The 18,282-nt window shown below is 52.6% G+C and overlaps 1 protein-coding gene across 5 annotated transcripts in view; it reads right to left on the reverse strand.

The window, feature by feature from the left end:
- CNGB1 (cyclic nucleotide gated channel subunit beta 1) overlaps positions 1-18,282 on the reverse strand; it is a 75,911-nt gene that overhangs the window by 34,764 nt on the left and 22,865 nt on the right. For all 5 annotated transcript variants that reach the window (XR_014136248.1, XR_014136247.1, XR_014136245.1 and 2 more), the window contains 9 exons: positions 16,094-16,181; positions 15,363-15,399; positions 9,232-9,391; positions 6,173-6,280; positions 3,896-4,053; positions 2,691-2,849; positions 1,509-1,717; positions 492-542; positions 143-229 (listed from right to left, as the gene is read on the reverse strand). Coding sequence is in view for 1 of the 5 variants with exons in the window: in XM_081791549.1 (XP_081647675.1) it covers positions 143-229; positions 492-542; positions 1,509-1,717; positions 2,691-2,849; positions 3,896-4,053; positions 6,173-6,280; positions 9,232-9,391; positions 15,363-15,399; positions 16,094-16,181 (1,057 nt within the window). In the remaining 4 variants the exon portion in view is untranslated. The remainder of the gene's footprint in view (positions 1-142; positions 230-491; positions 543-1,508; positions 1,718-2,690; positions 2,850-3,895; positions 4,054-6,172; positions 6,281-9,231; positions 9,392-15,362; positions 15,400-16,093; positions 16,182-18,282) is intronic.

The raw sequence follows: 18,282 nt of genomic DNA on the forward strand, positions 1-18,282 counted from the left end.
GAAATTCCCATCTCCCCTCGGACCACCCTGGTTTCCTTCCCCGACCCCCACCCCCCTCCCCGGTGTCGCTCAGGGCAGACATTAAGATGTCAGTGCCAGCGCAGAGCACGGAGGGGCTGAAGGCCTTGGACGGGAAGCCTACCTTCAAACAGCGGGGCAAGCGCAGGAGGGAATTCACACCGAACTTCAAGTAGAGAAAGTCCAAGGGCAGGAGGCAGAGCATGTCCATCTGCAATCCCAGTGGGACAGCACAGGGTGTATAAAACAGGCAGCCCCAGGGTTTGGGGCTAGGTGAGTGACAGGGTCTCTACCTTCAGTGGGAAGGTGAGGTCAGACTGCCCCAGGAAGGGGCGGAGAGCATTCCGCCACCAAGCCCATTTGCCTGCCCTGAGCGATCCTGGCAGGAATCGCGTCACACAAGCCCCAAAGCATCCAGGGCCCCCGGAAACCACCTTCCGAGACCCACTGGGATCTGCACTCCTGGCACATACCTTAAAGCGACGAGATTTCAGGTAGTTATTGCGCATCTCCTTCTTGTCCGTCTGAAAGAAATGGAATGTTGACCATGAAATGGCCCGAGACCTTAATCTCTGACCCCGTGGGAGCAGCTTGGAAATGCCTGCAGAGCCTCCAGCTTTCCTCTCAGAGAAGCCGCTGGGAGCTCCCGTGAAAGCCTTGGCATCTGCAGGTAGGGAGGTGGAGGCTCCTGGAAGGAGGGAGTTGTCCAAGGTCACCCAGATAGACTCCCATTTCCTAGCTGGAAAGTCAGTATCAGGCTTATTGTCTTAGCATGTTGGTCCTAACTGGACCATTTGCAACCCTGTTTACCGAGAAACTGACAACTGCTTGGATCAGGCCTGGAAAAAGACTGCCCATGGAATTCTTTTTCCTCTAAGTCGTTTAAGAGACACAACCCTAACCTGCCTGCACACAGAGGAGCAGGCACCACCAGTGTGGCGTTTTGGAAAGTGACCTGCACAGGGAGACAGGGACTGGGCCCCCTGCCTTCGCCAAGTTAGAATCGGGACTCAGTTTCCTCCCCGGTAATGGGGCCTGCGCCAGTGCACAGGGTCTCAAGCCGGTTCAAACGGCATGCTCTTTGCGGGACCCCCAGGAAATGTCATTTGCCAGCAGTTCTAGGCTCTGAGCAATCTGCGTACATCATCTCAATCCACCCTCACAGCAACGCTATGGGGTGGGAACAGTTACTACCCCCATTTTACAGATGAGGAAACTGAGGTTCAGAGGGGTGCTTCAGCTGGTTGTGGTAGAGCTGGGATCTGAACCAGGTCCACCTGAAGGTCATTTTCTGGTCCGCTTCTCCATCTTTAATTCTATCGGGTGGCCCAGTAACCACTTCACCCATGACCAGTATTTGAAGCATGTGATTTGAACAAGCATGGGTGGACGTTTCTGAGATCTCGTTCATCTATCTCGCCTACCACAGCAGCAGGGGGCAGGGCTTCTCCTGAGGCCCCGGCCGCCCCCTCCACCTGCCCGGGACTCACAATGATGTCTCCCCCTCTGACAAACTGCAGGCGCAGCTGGAACACGGTGATGTCCAGGAAGTAGATGAGGTCACACAGATAATCCATCGCCAACCAGAGGTGGATGTTGTTTGGCGTCTGGTAGGGGAAGGCCCAGCGCACGGGAATCAGCCAGCAGTTCCAATTCCACGCCAGCACCACGAAGAACAGCCACAGGATGTACATCAGGTCTGCAGGGGAGTGAGGGGGCAGGAACGTGCTAGAACGTCAGTTGGAGAAGGGCTCCTCACAGTAGGTTCAGGGTGGGACTTCTCCCTTTCCACTTGTCTATTCTCACAAGTACTAGATGTGGTGCTTCTATAACTGGTGTGTGTGTGTGTGTGTGTGTGTGTGTGTGTGTAAAACTATTTTGATTTAAACATAAATCACTGCTAGGCCCTAATAAATCAGAGTACTCAGTGAGGGGGAGGGGGGACTATAGGGGCATTATTTCATAATAGGCAGCTAACTAGAAAATACTTTTGCTCTCATTCTTGCTGAAAAATTTCCAAAAATGTATTTGCTGCTTGTAAATACACCATAGTAAATAATGCATAGAAGATGGACACATGGACACATGAACAGGTGGATGGATGGGTGGATGGATGGGTGGATGGATGGATACCGTAGGTCACCCGGTCACTTTAGAGGCCCAGTGGACACCAGGGTTGGAGTCCTGCGCCCACAGGACTTCTTGTGTGACCTTGGGAAAGTCTGTCTCCGGCACCTGCCTGCCTCTCCAGGGAACTCAGCTAAGAAAGGCCAGGAGACTCTTTGTAAACTGTAAAGTGCTGCGCCACAGGAAGGGTTGTCATTCCTGAGGAATAGCACATGGGCTGAAAGGGAAGTGAGGGGAAGTCACTTTAGATGTCAGAGGAACTTCTGCCCTTCTCTGCTTAGAGCAGCAGCTCCAAGGAGGAGCCAGCAAGAGCAAAGTAGAGAGTAGACTCGGCTAAGAGTCAGGGCTCCTGGGTCTGCCACTAATTAGTTGTGCCTCAGTCTCCTTGTCTGTAAGGTGGGTGTGATTGTAGGTTCCTATTTCAGGGCTTTTTGTTTGTTTCTGGCATGCTCTTGCCCTTGTCCTTCCCCTGCCCCCTTCTCCCTCCTGTTCTCCTGTCCTCACACAGTACGTGGTGGCAGTTCCCGGGCACACCCAAGACTCACTGGTCAGCGGGTCAATGCTCTGGGGAAACTTGTACGTCCTCCAGGGGCGGCGCTTGAACTTGCAGCAGAGCATGTCACAATAGTGTTCCTCTTCCTCCGCCTGTCCCGCTTCGGTGGGTTTTACCGCCGGGGCCGACTCTGGGGCTTTCTTGGCTGGAGCTGTGGAATGACACCAGTGACCATCTACCCCAGCCCTGAGGCTCAGGCAGAGGATGCAGAGAGAAAGCTCCCCACTGCAGACTCCGGGACTGGAGCCGAGGGGACCCTGTCCCCACCCCACAGCCTGCTGTCAGCTCTGCATGCAACAAATTGCACAGCTCCTGATCAGGGCACCCTGGGCACCCGCCCAGACTCTCTTACCAGCTACCAGTCTGGAACTGCCTCCCAGGAGCTGCCCAGAATGAGGTGTTTCTGGGCAGGCTGGATGTTTCCACCAGGTGTCTAGGCATCTGTGTTTAGACCCCCTTGGGTCCCTCTGGAGGGTTGGGGGCATTTAATACCCCCAGCCTCCTGCCACCCGGAGCCAGAGACTAGAGAAACCTTGTTCTGGGTTTTTCAGAGCAGGAACCTCAGCTCCTACATCTCTGAAACCAGACACTGAATGAGGCCAAGTCTCCCTGTGCATCGAAGGTAATGTCATTGGTGACCCAGGGATTGACTTTTGTTAAGTGCAATGTGCCTTTCTAGCATTTGGACTGGAGTCAGGCCCTGTGAGGTCCATCATTGGCACCCTGAGTTCTGAGGCACAGTCCTCCTTTTGGAAGACCTGGAAAACCTCCCTGGCAAGAGAGTTCTCACTCCTGAAATCCTGAAAACAGGAAACCTTCAGGTAGCCCCATGAGAATACTGCAGCTGGGGCCTCTGAAAAAGAAGACTGGTTCCAGAGTGGGTTGTGGACACTATCTGAGTATAAGGCCATGAGATGCGTCCCAGGCTGAACCACCTGCCTACCAACGGGAAAGGGGCAGTGAAGGTACTTGCCCTGTGGGAGGGGAGCCAAGTACAACTGGATCATCGGACAGAACTGTGACCTTACTCCCTCCCCTGGGTACATAGCTAAACCTGTATATAAGGACTCAAAATTCCAGACAGTGGGGATCTGGGCTTCTCTTGAGCAGCCCAACCATTCCCTGGGGCCACCCTCCCCATGAGTTTACAGAGGGGCCTGTTTCTGGCCGAGTGAGCCATCCCAGCTCTGGACTCACAGGGCTTGGGGCTCTCCTCATCAGACGTGACATCGGGGTCGATGAGCTTCTCCTTCACCTTCTCTGTCCGCTCCTTGAAAAGCTTCACCAGCTCCTGGAGCCGGTCGTTGATGATGGCGCTGTTCTGGCTGGCCGTGGAGGTTGCGCGGTCCTGGCCACTGTGGAAACACCACCCAAAGCTGAGTGGGCTGAACGGGACGGGACCCCTGTGCCTCTGGGCGAGAACTGAACAGCATCTGTATCCCACCTGGCCTGGAGGAGGTAAAGACTGTCCCAGCTTCCCTATGACATCAGAAACATCGAATCCACTTTAATGGCTCCGGGGAGGAAATTCAGTCTGGGGCTACCCCCCAAGTGCCCAGCTTCTAGAGAACGTACCACGCAGGGTCTGCCTCAGATGAGCAGTTCTGAGAAAAGTTTGATTCCACTCGTGATTGAGGGGGAAACTCTTGGAACTCAGGTCAGGGCTGTTAACCAGTTTGGGGCTCACATGAGATTCGTGTCTGGGACAGATCAAAGAGGGGACAGGGCTACTTTTTTAGGCGTAGGAAATATTGGTGGAAAAAATGGTGCAGATACATTAGATATCCTTTTAATTTACAGGAATTTAAACTGTATGCACTTGCAGCAAGAGAGACAGAGAGACAGGCAGAGAGGGAATGAACGTGAGCGAGGCTGCCTGACAGCCCCCTCGGGTGATCGGGTGAGGCAAGCACCCTGGCTGAGTTGAGACAGGCCGTGAATCGGCTGTAGCCTCACTGTGACCATCTTGCTGAGTTGAGTGTAATACGAGTGTTTTCACCTCTATTTGTTTTCATACACTGAGGCCCCGGAACTCAAGCCAGCTACTCCCCTTGTGCTCCCTGGAGGAAGCAGGCTGGAGACAGGCAGTGTGAAGGTCCTGACAATAGACAGTGTGCAGGTATGGTGGAGACACTGGTTGCTTGCCAACTTCTGCTCTCTCCCACGGAGAGTAGTCGCTGGAACGTAGACACCCGGCCAGGGACTGCATTTCCCACGTGTGGCCAGGCGAGCTCCCATCGGGGGCATGTGATGCACATACTACATGGGTCTCCTGGACCTCTTGTCTGGTGTTCCCCCCTTCTAGGGGTGACCAGCAGGGTCTTGGAAGCCACATGAAGGTGGCAAAACTGCTGTCGGCAGGGTCCCTAAATGACTGCATGGGGGTTTCAGGTCCACTGACCTGAAACATGTGTCTAGTGACATGATTATGATTTCTGAGACATCTTGTTACTTATGCCACTGAATCTGTGGGGTCTATTTGTTACAGCAGCTTAGCCTACCTAGCTAATACATGGATCTCCACATTGAACTTCTTAAGAGACCTCAAGAGTAATTTTTATTATTATACCTGGTTTCCGCCTTGTTTTCTGATACTAAACTCTAACCCTACCCCTACCCTACTGCATAAGATGTGACTCCGTACTAAAATGGACCACTGAACTCTGGATGAGGTTTGGGGGTTTTTTCCTGTTTTAACTTTTCTGAACTTTCCACAACTCTGTGAAACCAACTCCATAAAATTGTGGGTGGAAAAAAAAAAGGCTGGAAGACAAGCCCAGTGCCTCCTGTGCCTTTCCAGGAGCTGTGGTGGGACAGGCTGGAGATTCCAGGCCAGAGCCTGGGGCCAGGGTACTCATCATCAACTAGACAACTCAGATTCTTCAGGAAAACATCTCCCATTGTCCCAGTCCTTGAAATAGTTAGATGTCAGAGACCCAGGTCCCAATGCCCTTACCATGGCCTCTAAACATTGTCCCACAGGTCAGTGCATCCAAATCACCCGGAGGCTTGTGAAGATGTGAATCCCCCAGGGCACACTGTCTGAGGTTCTGATCCAGCAGGTCTGGCCAGGGTCTGGGAATCTGTATTTTTAACAAGCTCCTTGTGTTCAGACTCTTGGAGGTCCCTGTGGTCCTTGCTGTACCCGCTAACCCTCTCAGGAGTTTCCTGCCAGCAGCCAACCTCTCCTTTACAATGAGGTGTCTGTGCAGAGACACCTGCCTCTCTGGGTACTGCTGGCTGTGAACACAGCTGGGACCAGAGTCCGAGTGCATTCTGCAGATTTTCCCGAAGTCTTAGGCCAGCCAGGAGCAGCCAGGACAGGAGACCCAGCCCTGTCTTACTGTTCGGAAGCCACTGGCAAAGCTATGGTGGAGGGTTTTAAAAATGTCCATACCCTCTCTCCCACCACTCACTTCCTCTTTCTTGGTCATCCCCACCCAGACTTCCAACTCTCTGAAACCCCGGACTCACTCGGTGCCCTGCGGGCTGGACGGGTCTGACCAGGCGACCATGGGAGACTCAGCTGGCGATAGTGCCTTGAGCTCTTCAGCCTCATCATCCTGGGAGGGCAGCCTCTTCCTGCAAGGACACGGAAATGGAAGGGGCCTTCGGCAAGGGCAGGGGCCACAGGGGGAAGTGACCGACTTTGACCCCCGCAGATCACCCAGAGCTCAACCCTGGGAATGGAATGGGGAGGGGGTGGTTGGTGCTGCCAAAGTGTCCCCACTTGCCTGCAGGGAGACAAAAAGGGAGAAGAGAGGGGAGCAGCCACTCTCTGGACCTCAGTCCCCACATCTGTTCAATGGCCTAGTGTAAAAGTAACAACACTGACTTGGTATCAGGCAAACCCGAGCTTGCCTCCCAGTCCTGCCTCCTACCAGTGTGTGACCTCAGCAAGTTACTTAAACTCTCTGAACCACCTCAGTTTCCCCCTCTGTAAAATGGGACTAGATCTATCCAACTCAATGAGATACTTAGCACTCAGTGGGGCCTCAGCTTAAATGTTCTTCTGCCTTCCCGTTCCAGTCCACAGTCACCGCGTCCCCAGCACATCCCCTGCATTCTCTCTCACACCACCCTTTCAGCTGCCAGAGAAGGCCTTAACTCTCCTGGAAGCCCCACCTCCCTCCCTTTGCAGCTGGGCCACCAGCCAGAACAGTAAACATCCATGGGCCATGGAGTCTGGTCTCCAGCCCATGGAGTGACCTGGAGCGAGCCCCAGGCTCCAGGCTCCCTGTCTGAGGAAGGAAGACTAAGTCATCCCCAGGCCCCCTGTCATTCAGTCCAAGTCTGCCACAGGGCACTGCATTTGGAGCCATTGGAGTCCCGGCTGATGGTGTCTGGGTTTGAATCTACCTGTCATTCTTCCCATCCTCAACCACTGCAACTCAGATTCCAGAGGCTTCTAGAGGGATACGGACGGAGGGGTGTGCAGTATTTGCCTTTATTTCAGAAGGCTCTGAAACTATCCCATTACCTTCTGCCAGCTCACTGAGGATGACAATACTCATGGATTCACCTCTTTCACACTCTAATTAAAATTCACACCCAATAAGACAAAGGCCAGAATTTGCACAGGTGGGACCCAAATTCAGTTCTCCTGTGCCCAGGAGAGCACATGCTGCACAAGACCCCAGAGTGTGGATCTCAGGCTCCCCCAGTCCTGCCTTGTGCACAGCACCTGGCATGAGTCAGCTTATTGAATTCTTCCAGCAATCTAGTAGACAGGAGGTATGCTTATCCCCACCTTATAGTAGGAACATGGAGAACTAGGAATGTTACATGGCTTGCCTTAAGCCTCACATCGGTAAGTGGTGAGCTGGGACTCACCCCAAACCAAGACTAAGCTGTGAGGCAGGGCCTTGCCTGTGCGCCCCTCCGGCAGGGTCTGTGGTTTCCATGGCTTTTTGGTGCCTGTTGGTTGCACAATGCTCATTCCACCCTTGACCAGAGGCAGCCCCACTGGCCTCTCAAGTCAGGTATCAGAATTCTCCCCTCTCGGGGCCAACTCAGGCAGAGACTCCCCTGGTTTCTCGCAGTCATATTCAACTTAGTGCTCTCTGGATCTTGTTTGTTTATTCAATTCCCTGTTAATTGTCTATCTCAGCCCCAGCAGAATGTCAGCTCCATGATAGCAGGCCCCTGTCAGGCTTCTCCTTGATGCATCTCCAAAATCCAGAACAGAGTCTGACACATAAAGATGTTCAGTAAATGTTTGTGAATGAATGAATGAATGAATGAATGAATGATAGGGACAAGAGGAGCCTCACAGGCCCAGCTCATAAACAGAAGGCAGGGGGCTTAGATTCTATCCCCAAGTGAGCCTAGTCCCCTCTCTGTTCCCAGGTATCCAACCCCCAATCCAGCCTGTATAAAGGGAACAGAGGGAGGTAGACCAGATGTCTGCAACAATGTTGGCTCTATTTCTTCTGCTATCTGTGTTCTGCACATGGCTCAATGAATGAAACATGAGGATTGATGGGATGGTGAGCTGTGTTCCAAGGCGTTATGAGATCGTGAATCTTTTCTTTACATTAAAATCAGAGAGCCCTCAATTGGTCACATCTAGCCATCTTTCTTATGGCAGGTTTTTTACCTTAGCTGAGAAATTTACTCAAGGACCCATGGGTGAGAGCAAGATTAACCAAGAAAAAGGAACTGTCTCCCAATCCAACCACTGCAGGAGAAGCACGGGCAGCCCCCCTGTAACTTAAATGCAGTTGTTCACAAAGCACTGTACTGCACTTCACAGTTTGCCTACAGCTGAATGCAAGACCTCTCTCAGTTACCTGGCTCAGGTTGTTCAAAACCAACTCTAATCATGCAACAAATTTCTATCAAGAAGCATAAAGACGTGCGCAACCTTGACCAGGATTCCCACTTTTGAGAAAGGAGCCCCAGGACACAGAGAAGAAGCCCACATAGATGTTCAGAGCCCCATATGGGCAGTGCCTAACAAGAGGTATTTGTTAAGTCCGTTCTGGCACAAGGAGCAGGAGGAATGTCACATAGTAACCATAAATGAGTGCTAGGGAGACAGCCTAACACTATGGAAAAGGGGTTACTAAATGAGACGTGGTCTCAAATGAGATGTGATCCAAGTCACCCCTTCAGATGAAACCACGCAAAAGCATGGGCCCACAAACAAGATATGGAAGAGAAGGAAGCAAAATGAAATCACCTTCTAGTGCAGTGGTACTATGGATGCTTGTTTTTCTAGCGTGTTTTGGTATCTCCATTCCATTATTTTGATACTAAAACGAGGGGGTGGAAATTAGCCTTGTTACATTAATTACCCCCTCTAACTTACAGTTGAGGGCACTTGGGAGAGGAGCTCCTTGGAGAACTCTTTATAGAGTCCGAAGCCAGGGATTAGGACCCAGAAGTGGGGCCATAGTCCTAGTTCTGACACCAACTCGCTGAGTGACTTTGTGCCCGCTGCTTTCCCACTCTGGCCTCAGTCTCCCCATCTGCCAAATGGACAGATGGCACAGTGCAGTGAAAAGCCCAAGCGAAGCATAAAAGGTGACCTTTGGGTCCCTGCGGCAGATCCCGGGACCATAAGGGTGTCCGATTTGGCAGGAGAAGGTGGCGGCAGCTCAGGTGAGGGAGGGTTTTCCAAGATGACGGGGTGGCCGTCAGCATCGGCATCTTCCACCTGCACTTCCGGGTGCTCTTCTGTAGCAGGCACTTGGAGAGAAGAAGGAGAAGACAGTCAGAGAGAGAGAGAGAGCCAGGTTCCAAGGGCCTTTCAGTGTTCTTGAATAAAGGCACAGAAAGCAAGTTTGGAGGGGCCTCTGGCAGCCTCACCGCCCAACAGGGCCCACAGGAGAGCTCCATGCAGGGGGTCCAAGAATGCAGAGCCCAGGGGCCTCTGAGGGCCTTGGCCACCCCAAACACCAGCCCAGCAGCTGCAAAAGAAGCCAGGACACCATAGAAGCCACAGAAGCTCTTGAGAGCTGCCTGGAGTCCAGCTCTCCAAAGCTCAGACTGCTTAGAAAGCATCGAGGACCTGGGGTTTGGTGGGGAGGTTGGGGGGCGGGGAGTTGGGTGGCAGCACCCAGAGAGGGCATGGGGAGGCCAGGAGAGCCCAAGTCCCAGGGCCTGGCCTAGCACAGCCTCAGCTGCTTCCCCTCTCTGGGCTTCAGTTTCCCCATCCCAAGGTAGGGGTGATAAAGGCACATGGCCTCACACTCTTGAAGGGCCTCAAATGGAGATATTTGGAAATTCCTTACAATCAAGGATAACAGTTTGTCCTTATAGTGTATGCTACCCCTGTTTGGAAATCTGTTTTGGTATTTCCTTGTTTCTGTACAGGCCAGGAGCCCCTGAAATTCAGCACCCCAACCCCTCTCCTGACCTCTGAGAGGCCTCGTGCCATGTCTCACATCCCCAGAACCGGTCCTCCCTGTCCAGTTTGGGTGTGGCCCTACCTCAGGCTTCATCACCCACCCGGAGACTGTGAGGACAGGTCTACCTGAGGTGAAGCCCAGAGGATGCTGAGGGGCTGAGATGGTGTGCCCTTTCCCCACCACCCCTGGGTCGGACCACTTAATAGCAGCCCCACAAGCCTGGGCACCAGCAAGGCAGGTGTATACCACCCAAAGTGGAGAGAGGTTGCATGTTGAAACGCTTGGATGACTTTCTTTTTAAATGGCCACCATGGGAAAAGACAGCACTTGTGGAATTTGGCAGACAGAACCTATTCTTTTTTTTTTTAATGTTTATTCATTTTTGAGAGAGAGAAAGAGTGCATGCATGAGCAGGGGAGGGGCAGAGAGAGAGGGGACCGAGGATACAAAGCAGGTTTGTGCTGACAGCAGCGAGCCCGATGCAGGGCTCAAACTCACGAACGATGAGATCATGAGCCAAAGTCAGATGCTCAACCAACTGAGCCACCCAGGTGCCCCAAATTTGGCAGAGGGGACCTAAGCAAGACAGTTGGCACTTGTTCCACTAAAGCCTTAAATGAAGCCCTCAGAGGAAGAGGATGAGCCAGAATGAAGAAGTTTTTAAAAACTCAAGGAAGAAGTTTTGTCAGACTAACAAGAGATACTCCAGGCTATGGAAAGCAGGAGAGAGCATGAGGAGAGGCCTCGCCCTGCTTCCCCACAGACCTCTAGAGGTGAGCTGGGGGTGGGGCAGGGTATGGGGGGCAGCCAGGACCAGGGCAGTCTGTCAGGGATGATGAGGGCCCCAGATTGCCTCCAGCATGGCACCTGGGCCGCAGAAAGTGCCCTGGCCTGGGCATCCGCAACGCTGTCTCGGGGAGCATGGGAGGGGGCAGATGCTCCCCTACCCCTGCCTCACCCTGAGAAGGACTCTGCACCCTCAGTGGGCCCCGGGAAAGGAGGGGAAACCCCTAACCCTAGTGTTTCATTTTTATAGAGTAATATTATTTAAAAATAGAAAGAATAATATGGTATGATTAAATTGGTGTAGAGAAGAGTAATATTTACTATGAAGCTCTTCCTATGTGCCTGCCAGGCATTTGTTTAGTAAACTCTTAGTGTTTATATATGTATATATATACATATATATATATATATATATATATATATATATATATATATGTAAGTTTATTTATTTATTTTGAGAAAGAGAGAGAGAGGGAACAAGTAGGGGAGGAACAGACAGAGGTGGGGAGAGAGAGAATCCCAAGCAGGCTCCACACTGTCAGCACAGGGCCTGATGCAGGGCTCAAAACCACGAACCGTGAAATCATGACCTGAGCCGAAATCAAGAGTCGGATGCTTAACCCACTGAGCCACCCAGGTGCCCCACTGCTTTATATACATTAATTCTTTTCTCCTTCCTGGCCATTCTGGGAGGCCCTTGTTATCACCATCCCCACTTTGTGGATATACCGAAGCACAGAGAGGTTAAGAAACCCTCTGCCAAGCCAGGATTTGGACCCAGGCAGCCTGGCTCTAGCTCTTAGACTTACTTCCTCCTGAGGTCGGTGACCAGCACACACATACAGGCCTCTGTTTAAACAAAACCCCACTCCATGCCAAGCAGCATCATTGAGATGAGAATAATGTTCTTGCTACACCCTGCCATGTCTTGTCTGCAGCATCTAAAATCATCCCAGGTCTCACCACAGCTGGATCAGTCCACTGTTCCAACGTGTCAGGGGGGACTATTTCCCCAAGTTTGGGGCTCCCAGGGACCAGGGAGGACACAAGATGACTTGGGATGGCACAGACGAGGCAGAGGAAACGGAGAATGAAGACATCCCTCCCATTTCAATTCTCTTGAGATCCTGAATGCACAGAGAGGAAGTCTCAGATTGGGGCTCCCATGGCCTTAACCCCTCTCTGACACATCCTAACTCCCGTCTGCGGCAAAGAGAGTGGGCCTCAGCTGTGAGCCCTCAGCCCACAGATCTATCGACTACAACTATCAACACGACTCTGTTTTCAGGTCACTCGTGGTTATTTCTATTTACACCTTCTACTGATGGCAAGCGATGCTGGTTTCCCGTTGGAATAGTAATGTAAAGGTTCCTGATTAAATAGACTTAATTAAATTTTTAAAAAATGAATCCACTGCAAGAAAATTAGCAAGCCAATAAAAGTAGAATTGGCACAGAATGTAGCAAACATTGAGAAGGGATCCGTCGGGGGTGGGGGAAAGATGGGGGATGGTTTGGAGTGAGTAGATGTTGTCGGTCTTTCCTGGGGGGTGTCATCCTTGGCGGTGGGGATGGTCTGCATGCCACCTCACCTCCACTCTCTGTCCATCACAAGCCAGGAAGAGAGAGGGACAGTGGTGGATCTAGTCTTGTGAAATGTCCAGTTCTACCTGTCTACTGACCTCATAGGTGCCCTTGCACAGTATCATCCAAAAATAAACAAATGGAAAGGGAAAGTGGGCAGGTCTGGCTTGAGTTAAGGCAGAAAGTGACAGGGGTTGGTCCAGAGGCGCCAGGACGTCTCTGAGTGCTCTGTCATCAGGAAGCAAGCCACGGGAGCCCAGCCCAAAGGCCATTGCAGGAACCTCATCACAATTAAACAGATCCAGACAGGCCCTCCTTCTTTGCTGGCCCCTAAGGATGCCTCTCCTCCCGGTCTGCCTGCAGACACCTGGGGGCCTCTCCTTTCCTGAAATGGAATTTGCTAGGCAGATATCAACAACCCTCAGAAAGTCCAGCTCCCAGAAAATCCTCAAGCTCAGTAGAATTCTGTCTGAAATGGGCCCCCACATTCCTTTTATGCCCCATCCCCCTCAATTTATTCTCTTCCTCCACTCAGGTCTCCTGGCCTAGAGATCTTAGTAACTTGTTTAAACTAGGTTGTGATTGACTACCTGTAAAAAAATATATATATATGATGATCTACAGAATGCAAAGTTTAACCCAAAGAAATGAATTGCTAATTGTGGGATTTTAGGCACAGAGATAAGGGGACTAAATACCCCTTCAGTCACCACAAAGCAAGATGAAGGCAATGATCAACAGGAAAAGAGGGTGGTTTTCCATGAATTCAACTGGCAGTCCCACACCTTGATCGTGGCACCCATGCAGGAAACAGCCCAAGCCATGCGGAAGCACACATCACGGGCACAAGCATGCTGGCTGCACGAGATCACGCTACCTAGGCGACGGATGGATCTCCTGGTCTCCTTGGCGAAGCTGGAGTTGGACAAGGCCGTCCTCCGGGTGATGAGGACAGGGATGCGGGTGACTGAGGGGCGGTAGCTGGGCACATTGGGGAGGTGCTCCGCCAGGGTAGGGGGAGCAAGCCCTGGGGCCATCTGACCAGGTGGCTGGTCCTGGACCAGGAGATTCAGCTCCACATCCTGCCTTGGTTTAGCCATGGTGCTGGGGCCAGAGGGGCTTAGGCAGATGTGGGACCCCGGGTACTGCAACAACGAACACAGGGTCAGAGAAGGCACGTAGGTAGGCTCCTACCCTCCAGCGCCAACTCACACCAGCCCGGTGCCCGCCTGCACTGGTAGCAGCTACACCGAAAGCCGAGAACATCATTCGTGTCCCTGGACCCAACGTCGAAAACGTCATCAAGTCATGTGGCTGGTCTACGTGACACTTCTAAGGGACAGTGCCTAGCCTCCCCCAACTTCTTATCTCTCTCTGTTAACCAACCACCAGTAGCATTTCCCACCTCAGACAGAAAAAGTTAAAATCAAAGAATCCAGGCCTCCTGGACTGGCCAAACATTCTTGGCCCAGTAGGATTTCCCATCCCAAAGAAACTCTGGAGCTCAATGAATTTCACTTCCATCCAGAAGCAGGAACTTCTCCTGGGCCTCACATTGGAATCACTTGGGGACATTTGGAAATGTCTGATTGTTAAAATCTCTCTGAATGATTTTGATGTGCAGACACGTTTGAGAACCAGGGCTCAAGGCTATTGCCTCTCAAACACTGATGTGCAAACAAACCACCAGGGATCTCGTTATAACACAGATTCTGGTTCAGCAGGTCTGGGGTGAAGCCTGGGATTCTGTATTTCCAACCAGCTCCCTCGTGACTCCAAAGCTGCCGGTTCCAGCTCCACACTTATGAGTAGCGACAGACAGATGGCCATGCCTCAGTGTTTCTCAGAGTGTGGTTCCCAGGCCACCTGCTTCCAGATGACTGGGGGTAGGGGGCCGAACAAGCCCCACAGAACCTGAGTCTGCACCTGGGTGACCCTGGTCTTATTCATCCACGTGGGCTGCGGACTTAGTAGGTTTCCTACGGATAATGTGTTGAAGTTAATAGAAGAAGTTTTTCAAAGACCAGGTGGGGAGCAAGGTTGGGACACCTGCGTCCAGTCCCGTGTCAGTCACTGGCTGCCTGGGACACAAGCATCATGGTCCCCGTTATGGCCACCTGCTTCAGTGCCAGCCACGGTGTTGGGGACCTTCGACACACTGTCCACCCTACTCTGCCCAAATGCCCTGTGAGGTGGGTACTATTATTGCCCTGTCTTTCTTGATTTGGAGCCACAATTAAGAGAGGTCACACACCTGGCTCCGGGTCACACAGCAAGGAAGAGGGGGGAGCCAAGAGTGAAACGCAGGTCTGAGTGGTCCCTCAGCCACGTCCTGAGCACTTGGAGCCTCAGTTTTCTCATCTGTAAAATGGTCTGTCTACCTCACAGGCTGGCTTGAGAAACACGGAGCCTTATGAGGCCAGGGCTCCATGTCTGTCTGCCCTGGGCTTCCCAGCCTGGCTATCCTCGGGTCCTCTACACTCTGCCCCACCCTCCCTGGAGTTCTCGGGCTTGGGGGTGGGGATGGTAAATAATAGCAAAGTGCTGGGTACAGCCTGGGAATCTTAGCAGGAAAGAAAAGCTCATCAAGACACGTGGAGTCTAGGATGGGCCCTTAGCAAGCCTGGGTCCCGATTCCCACTCAGACATGCTCCGTTGCTGCCAAACCCTCTTTAGATGGCAGTTCAGAGAGCTGCATTCCCAGCGAGGTGTGGCAGGAGGGCTTGACTAGAAGCGGGGTTTCTGCAGGCCTCCTGGAGTCCTGGGAGCCTCTGGCAACGCCCCTGGGCCTTTGGAGTACATCACCAAATTCTGCTAATGTGGCCTGAGGTGAGACAGGTGTAGGAATGGAGGGAGAAGGGATGGGTGCCCTTGGCCAGGCCGTCCCAGCCTGAAAGTATCCTCAACATTCTGTGTGCCCCACCCCCACCACACACCTACCTTCTGGGCTGGCAGCCACGGCCTCCTCCTGTGGCTCCTGCAAACAGGGAAGTGGAAACAGAAGCTGTGACCATCAACCTTCCTCCCGGCCCTCCCAGACCCTGTTGGGAGATCTGTATTCAAGAGTCTTCATGGGCCCCGATTCCCCTCCTTGCCCTGCCTGACCCATCAGGCCCTGCCACCCCACCTTCTGGGGCATCCTGGGAGGTGGCCTCTACTGTGTGGAGAGTAGGGCATACAGGAGCCCTGGGCCCCAACACCTGGATCGGTGACTTATAACAGGGGGCCTTCTCACGCAGCCCTGTGCAGGTGGGGCCCAAACAACTAAAGCAGCCACCAACAGCACTCCCCACCTGGGTGCTGCACTCTACAGTATACAACTGTGTGCGACACCCCGGGGAGGGGATGTTAACCCCATTTTACAAAGGTGGCCATTGAGTCCCAGAGTGGGGAGGTGACTTGTCCAGGGTCACACAACCATGTGAGGACTTCGGCGTCCAGGTCCAGCTGCTCCCCACCCACGGGCCTGTCACCCCAGGCCCTTCCTGATACCAGTGACCTCCGGCATAAGCAAGGCCTTCCGTACCCACCACCCTGCTCCCCGGTCCAGCGGGCACCTCGCCAGCTGAAACTCCGCCTGTAAACAAAGTAGACAAAGCCCCAGCCCCTTCTGCTGATGCCCACCCAGGCTTCAGAGGTAGTTGGGTACCCGGCCTGGTGTGGCTCCATACCTGGTGGGCGGCCTCCTGGGGCTGGGTCCTGCCTACTCCGCTCGGGTGCTCGCCAGCCTGTGCCACCAGACAGCTATCCAGCAGGATGCTGCGACCGAGGGGGAGGAAAGGGCTAGTATTAGGAGTGTTAGACATTTCCTGAGCCCTGCTGAGAGCCAGGCCCTGTGTTGGGAGCTGGTACACAAAGATGTCCAAGAATAGGTCCTCACCCTCATGAGGCTCCCCACACGGGACAGGCTGACCACAGTTCTGCCTAGGAAGGAGGCCTGCCCGGAGGAGGTAGCCTCTGAGCTGGACCTCAGGGATGATGAGTTGACCATGAGGAATAGGGAAGGGGGTCCAGGAAGGGGGAATAGCACGTACAAGGAAAAGCGGGGTGGATGGTTTGAGGAACTGTCCTCTGGGTGGGTGTGACCAAAGGGCACAAAGGCACTTCCCCTCTGTGAGTCTCCAGGAAACTTTGGTGACACAGGCAGGGCAAGGAGTACGAGAAAAGTGAGTCCCAGAGAGGTAATGTGACCCGGCCAAAATCACACTGCAGATTGTCTTATACCACACAAACCTCGAATGCGGACCCTGGTTCTTTCCATGCCATGAGATCAGAGCCACACTACCGTTACTGAAGGTTTCTGGGGTCCCTGGCCCAGGCTCCAGGTGTACATGGGTGACAGGGGCCAGGGGTGCAGAGAGGGCTATGGTTAGAGAATCTGTGCTCATCTGAGTCAGCAACCCCACTTGGCTTAGAAAAATCTTCTGATTTTCAAGAGGAGCCTGAACTACATGTTTTAAAGGTAGAATCTCCAATCTTCAAGTGCTGATAATTAATCCAAATTAATATATTCATAGCAATATATAGATAAAAGAGCTTGTCTACAAGCGAAACTGGACCCTTAGATGCCTGTGTGCAGCCTCTGGGTTAAAATGGTGACTCAGAACCAGGAGCCAATGTGACTTTTGTAGTTAGAATTGGATCCTGGTTCCTAGTGGCCCACCCTACCCAACCTCTGTCAGCGAGGGCTCACAGAGGGTGTTCTCTCTGGCATCCAGAAAACCTGGATTCACTACCTTCTCCCCAGAGGGCCAAGCCTCAGCCCTCCTGAAGTGGGTGAGGAGGTGGGGACAGAACTGCAGCCCCAGTCGGTTTGGAGACCGCAGCAGGAATCAGTCGGCAATCACATTGTCACAGCAGCCCCCATGGGCTGTCGCTCCCCATATCCTCACCCAAACAACCCTGAGAGGCCGGGGCTGTGACTGGTCCTAGCTTAGCAATCAAAGGCACAGAGAGGGCAGATGGCCTGTCCACGGTCACACAGCTGGCACAAGGCAAGCCTGGATAAAACACAAGTGTCTCTGACCCTCAAGGCCATGTCCGTAATACTTGGTTGCCTGCCTCTGCTCCACGTGACACGGAGGAATAAGCCCAGGGTCCTGAGACCTGAGCACCCAACTCACTTCATTTCCCTTCATTACATAGCTCTTTCCATCAAAAGGGGCCTCAACTGTCAGAATCATACTACCCACTCTGCCCAGGAAGAAACAGATTTTCTTAAAGAGATTTGAGTCACAAAAGCAAGGCACATGATGACTTTCACAGGGCCTGGGCACTTTAAGGTTTTGTGGGCTCCTTCCTCCTTAAAAGTAAAATAAAAATCATATTCTCTGACTGCATTTATATGAAGATTCATATGTTCAAACATTCTCTTCCATTGAAAAGTTCATTTTGGTGTCTGATTTTTTAAAAAATTATGGGGCGCCTGGGTGGCGCAGTCGGTTAAGCGTCCGACTTCAGCCAGGTCACGATCTCGTGGTCCGTGAGTTCGAGCCCCGCGTCAGGCTCTGGGCTGATGGCTCGGAGCCTGGAGCCTGTTTCCGATTCTGTGTCTCCCTCTCTCTCTGCCCCTCCCCCGTTCATGCTCTGTCTCTCTCTGTCCCAAAAATAAATTAAAAAAAAAAAACAAAAAAACGTTGAAAAAAAAAAAATTAAAATGTGCTTAGGCCCCTAAAAGTATGGTGGGAACTACGCCCTTCCCAGTTCTCAGAACACAGAGGCCCGGGAAGTGAACTACCACAGTCCAGGGAGGTCTTGCTCATTCCAGAATCAGGCCAGGAAATCACTGTATGGCCTTGAACACATCACTGGGAAGCCCTCGGGCTGCCTCTGTTTGCTTATCTGTCAAATAGGGAGGAAT

This window comes from Panthera onca, chromosome E2 (genome assembly GCF_046562875.1).
Source record: "Panthera onca isolate mPanOnc1 chromosome E2, mPanOnc1 haplotype 2, whole genome shotgun sequence".
In the NCBI taxonomy this organism is placed as follows: domain Eukaryota; kingdom Metazoa; phylum Chordata; class Mammalia; order Carnivora; family Felidae; genus Panthera; species Panthera onca.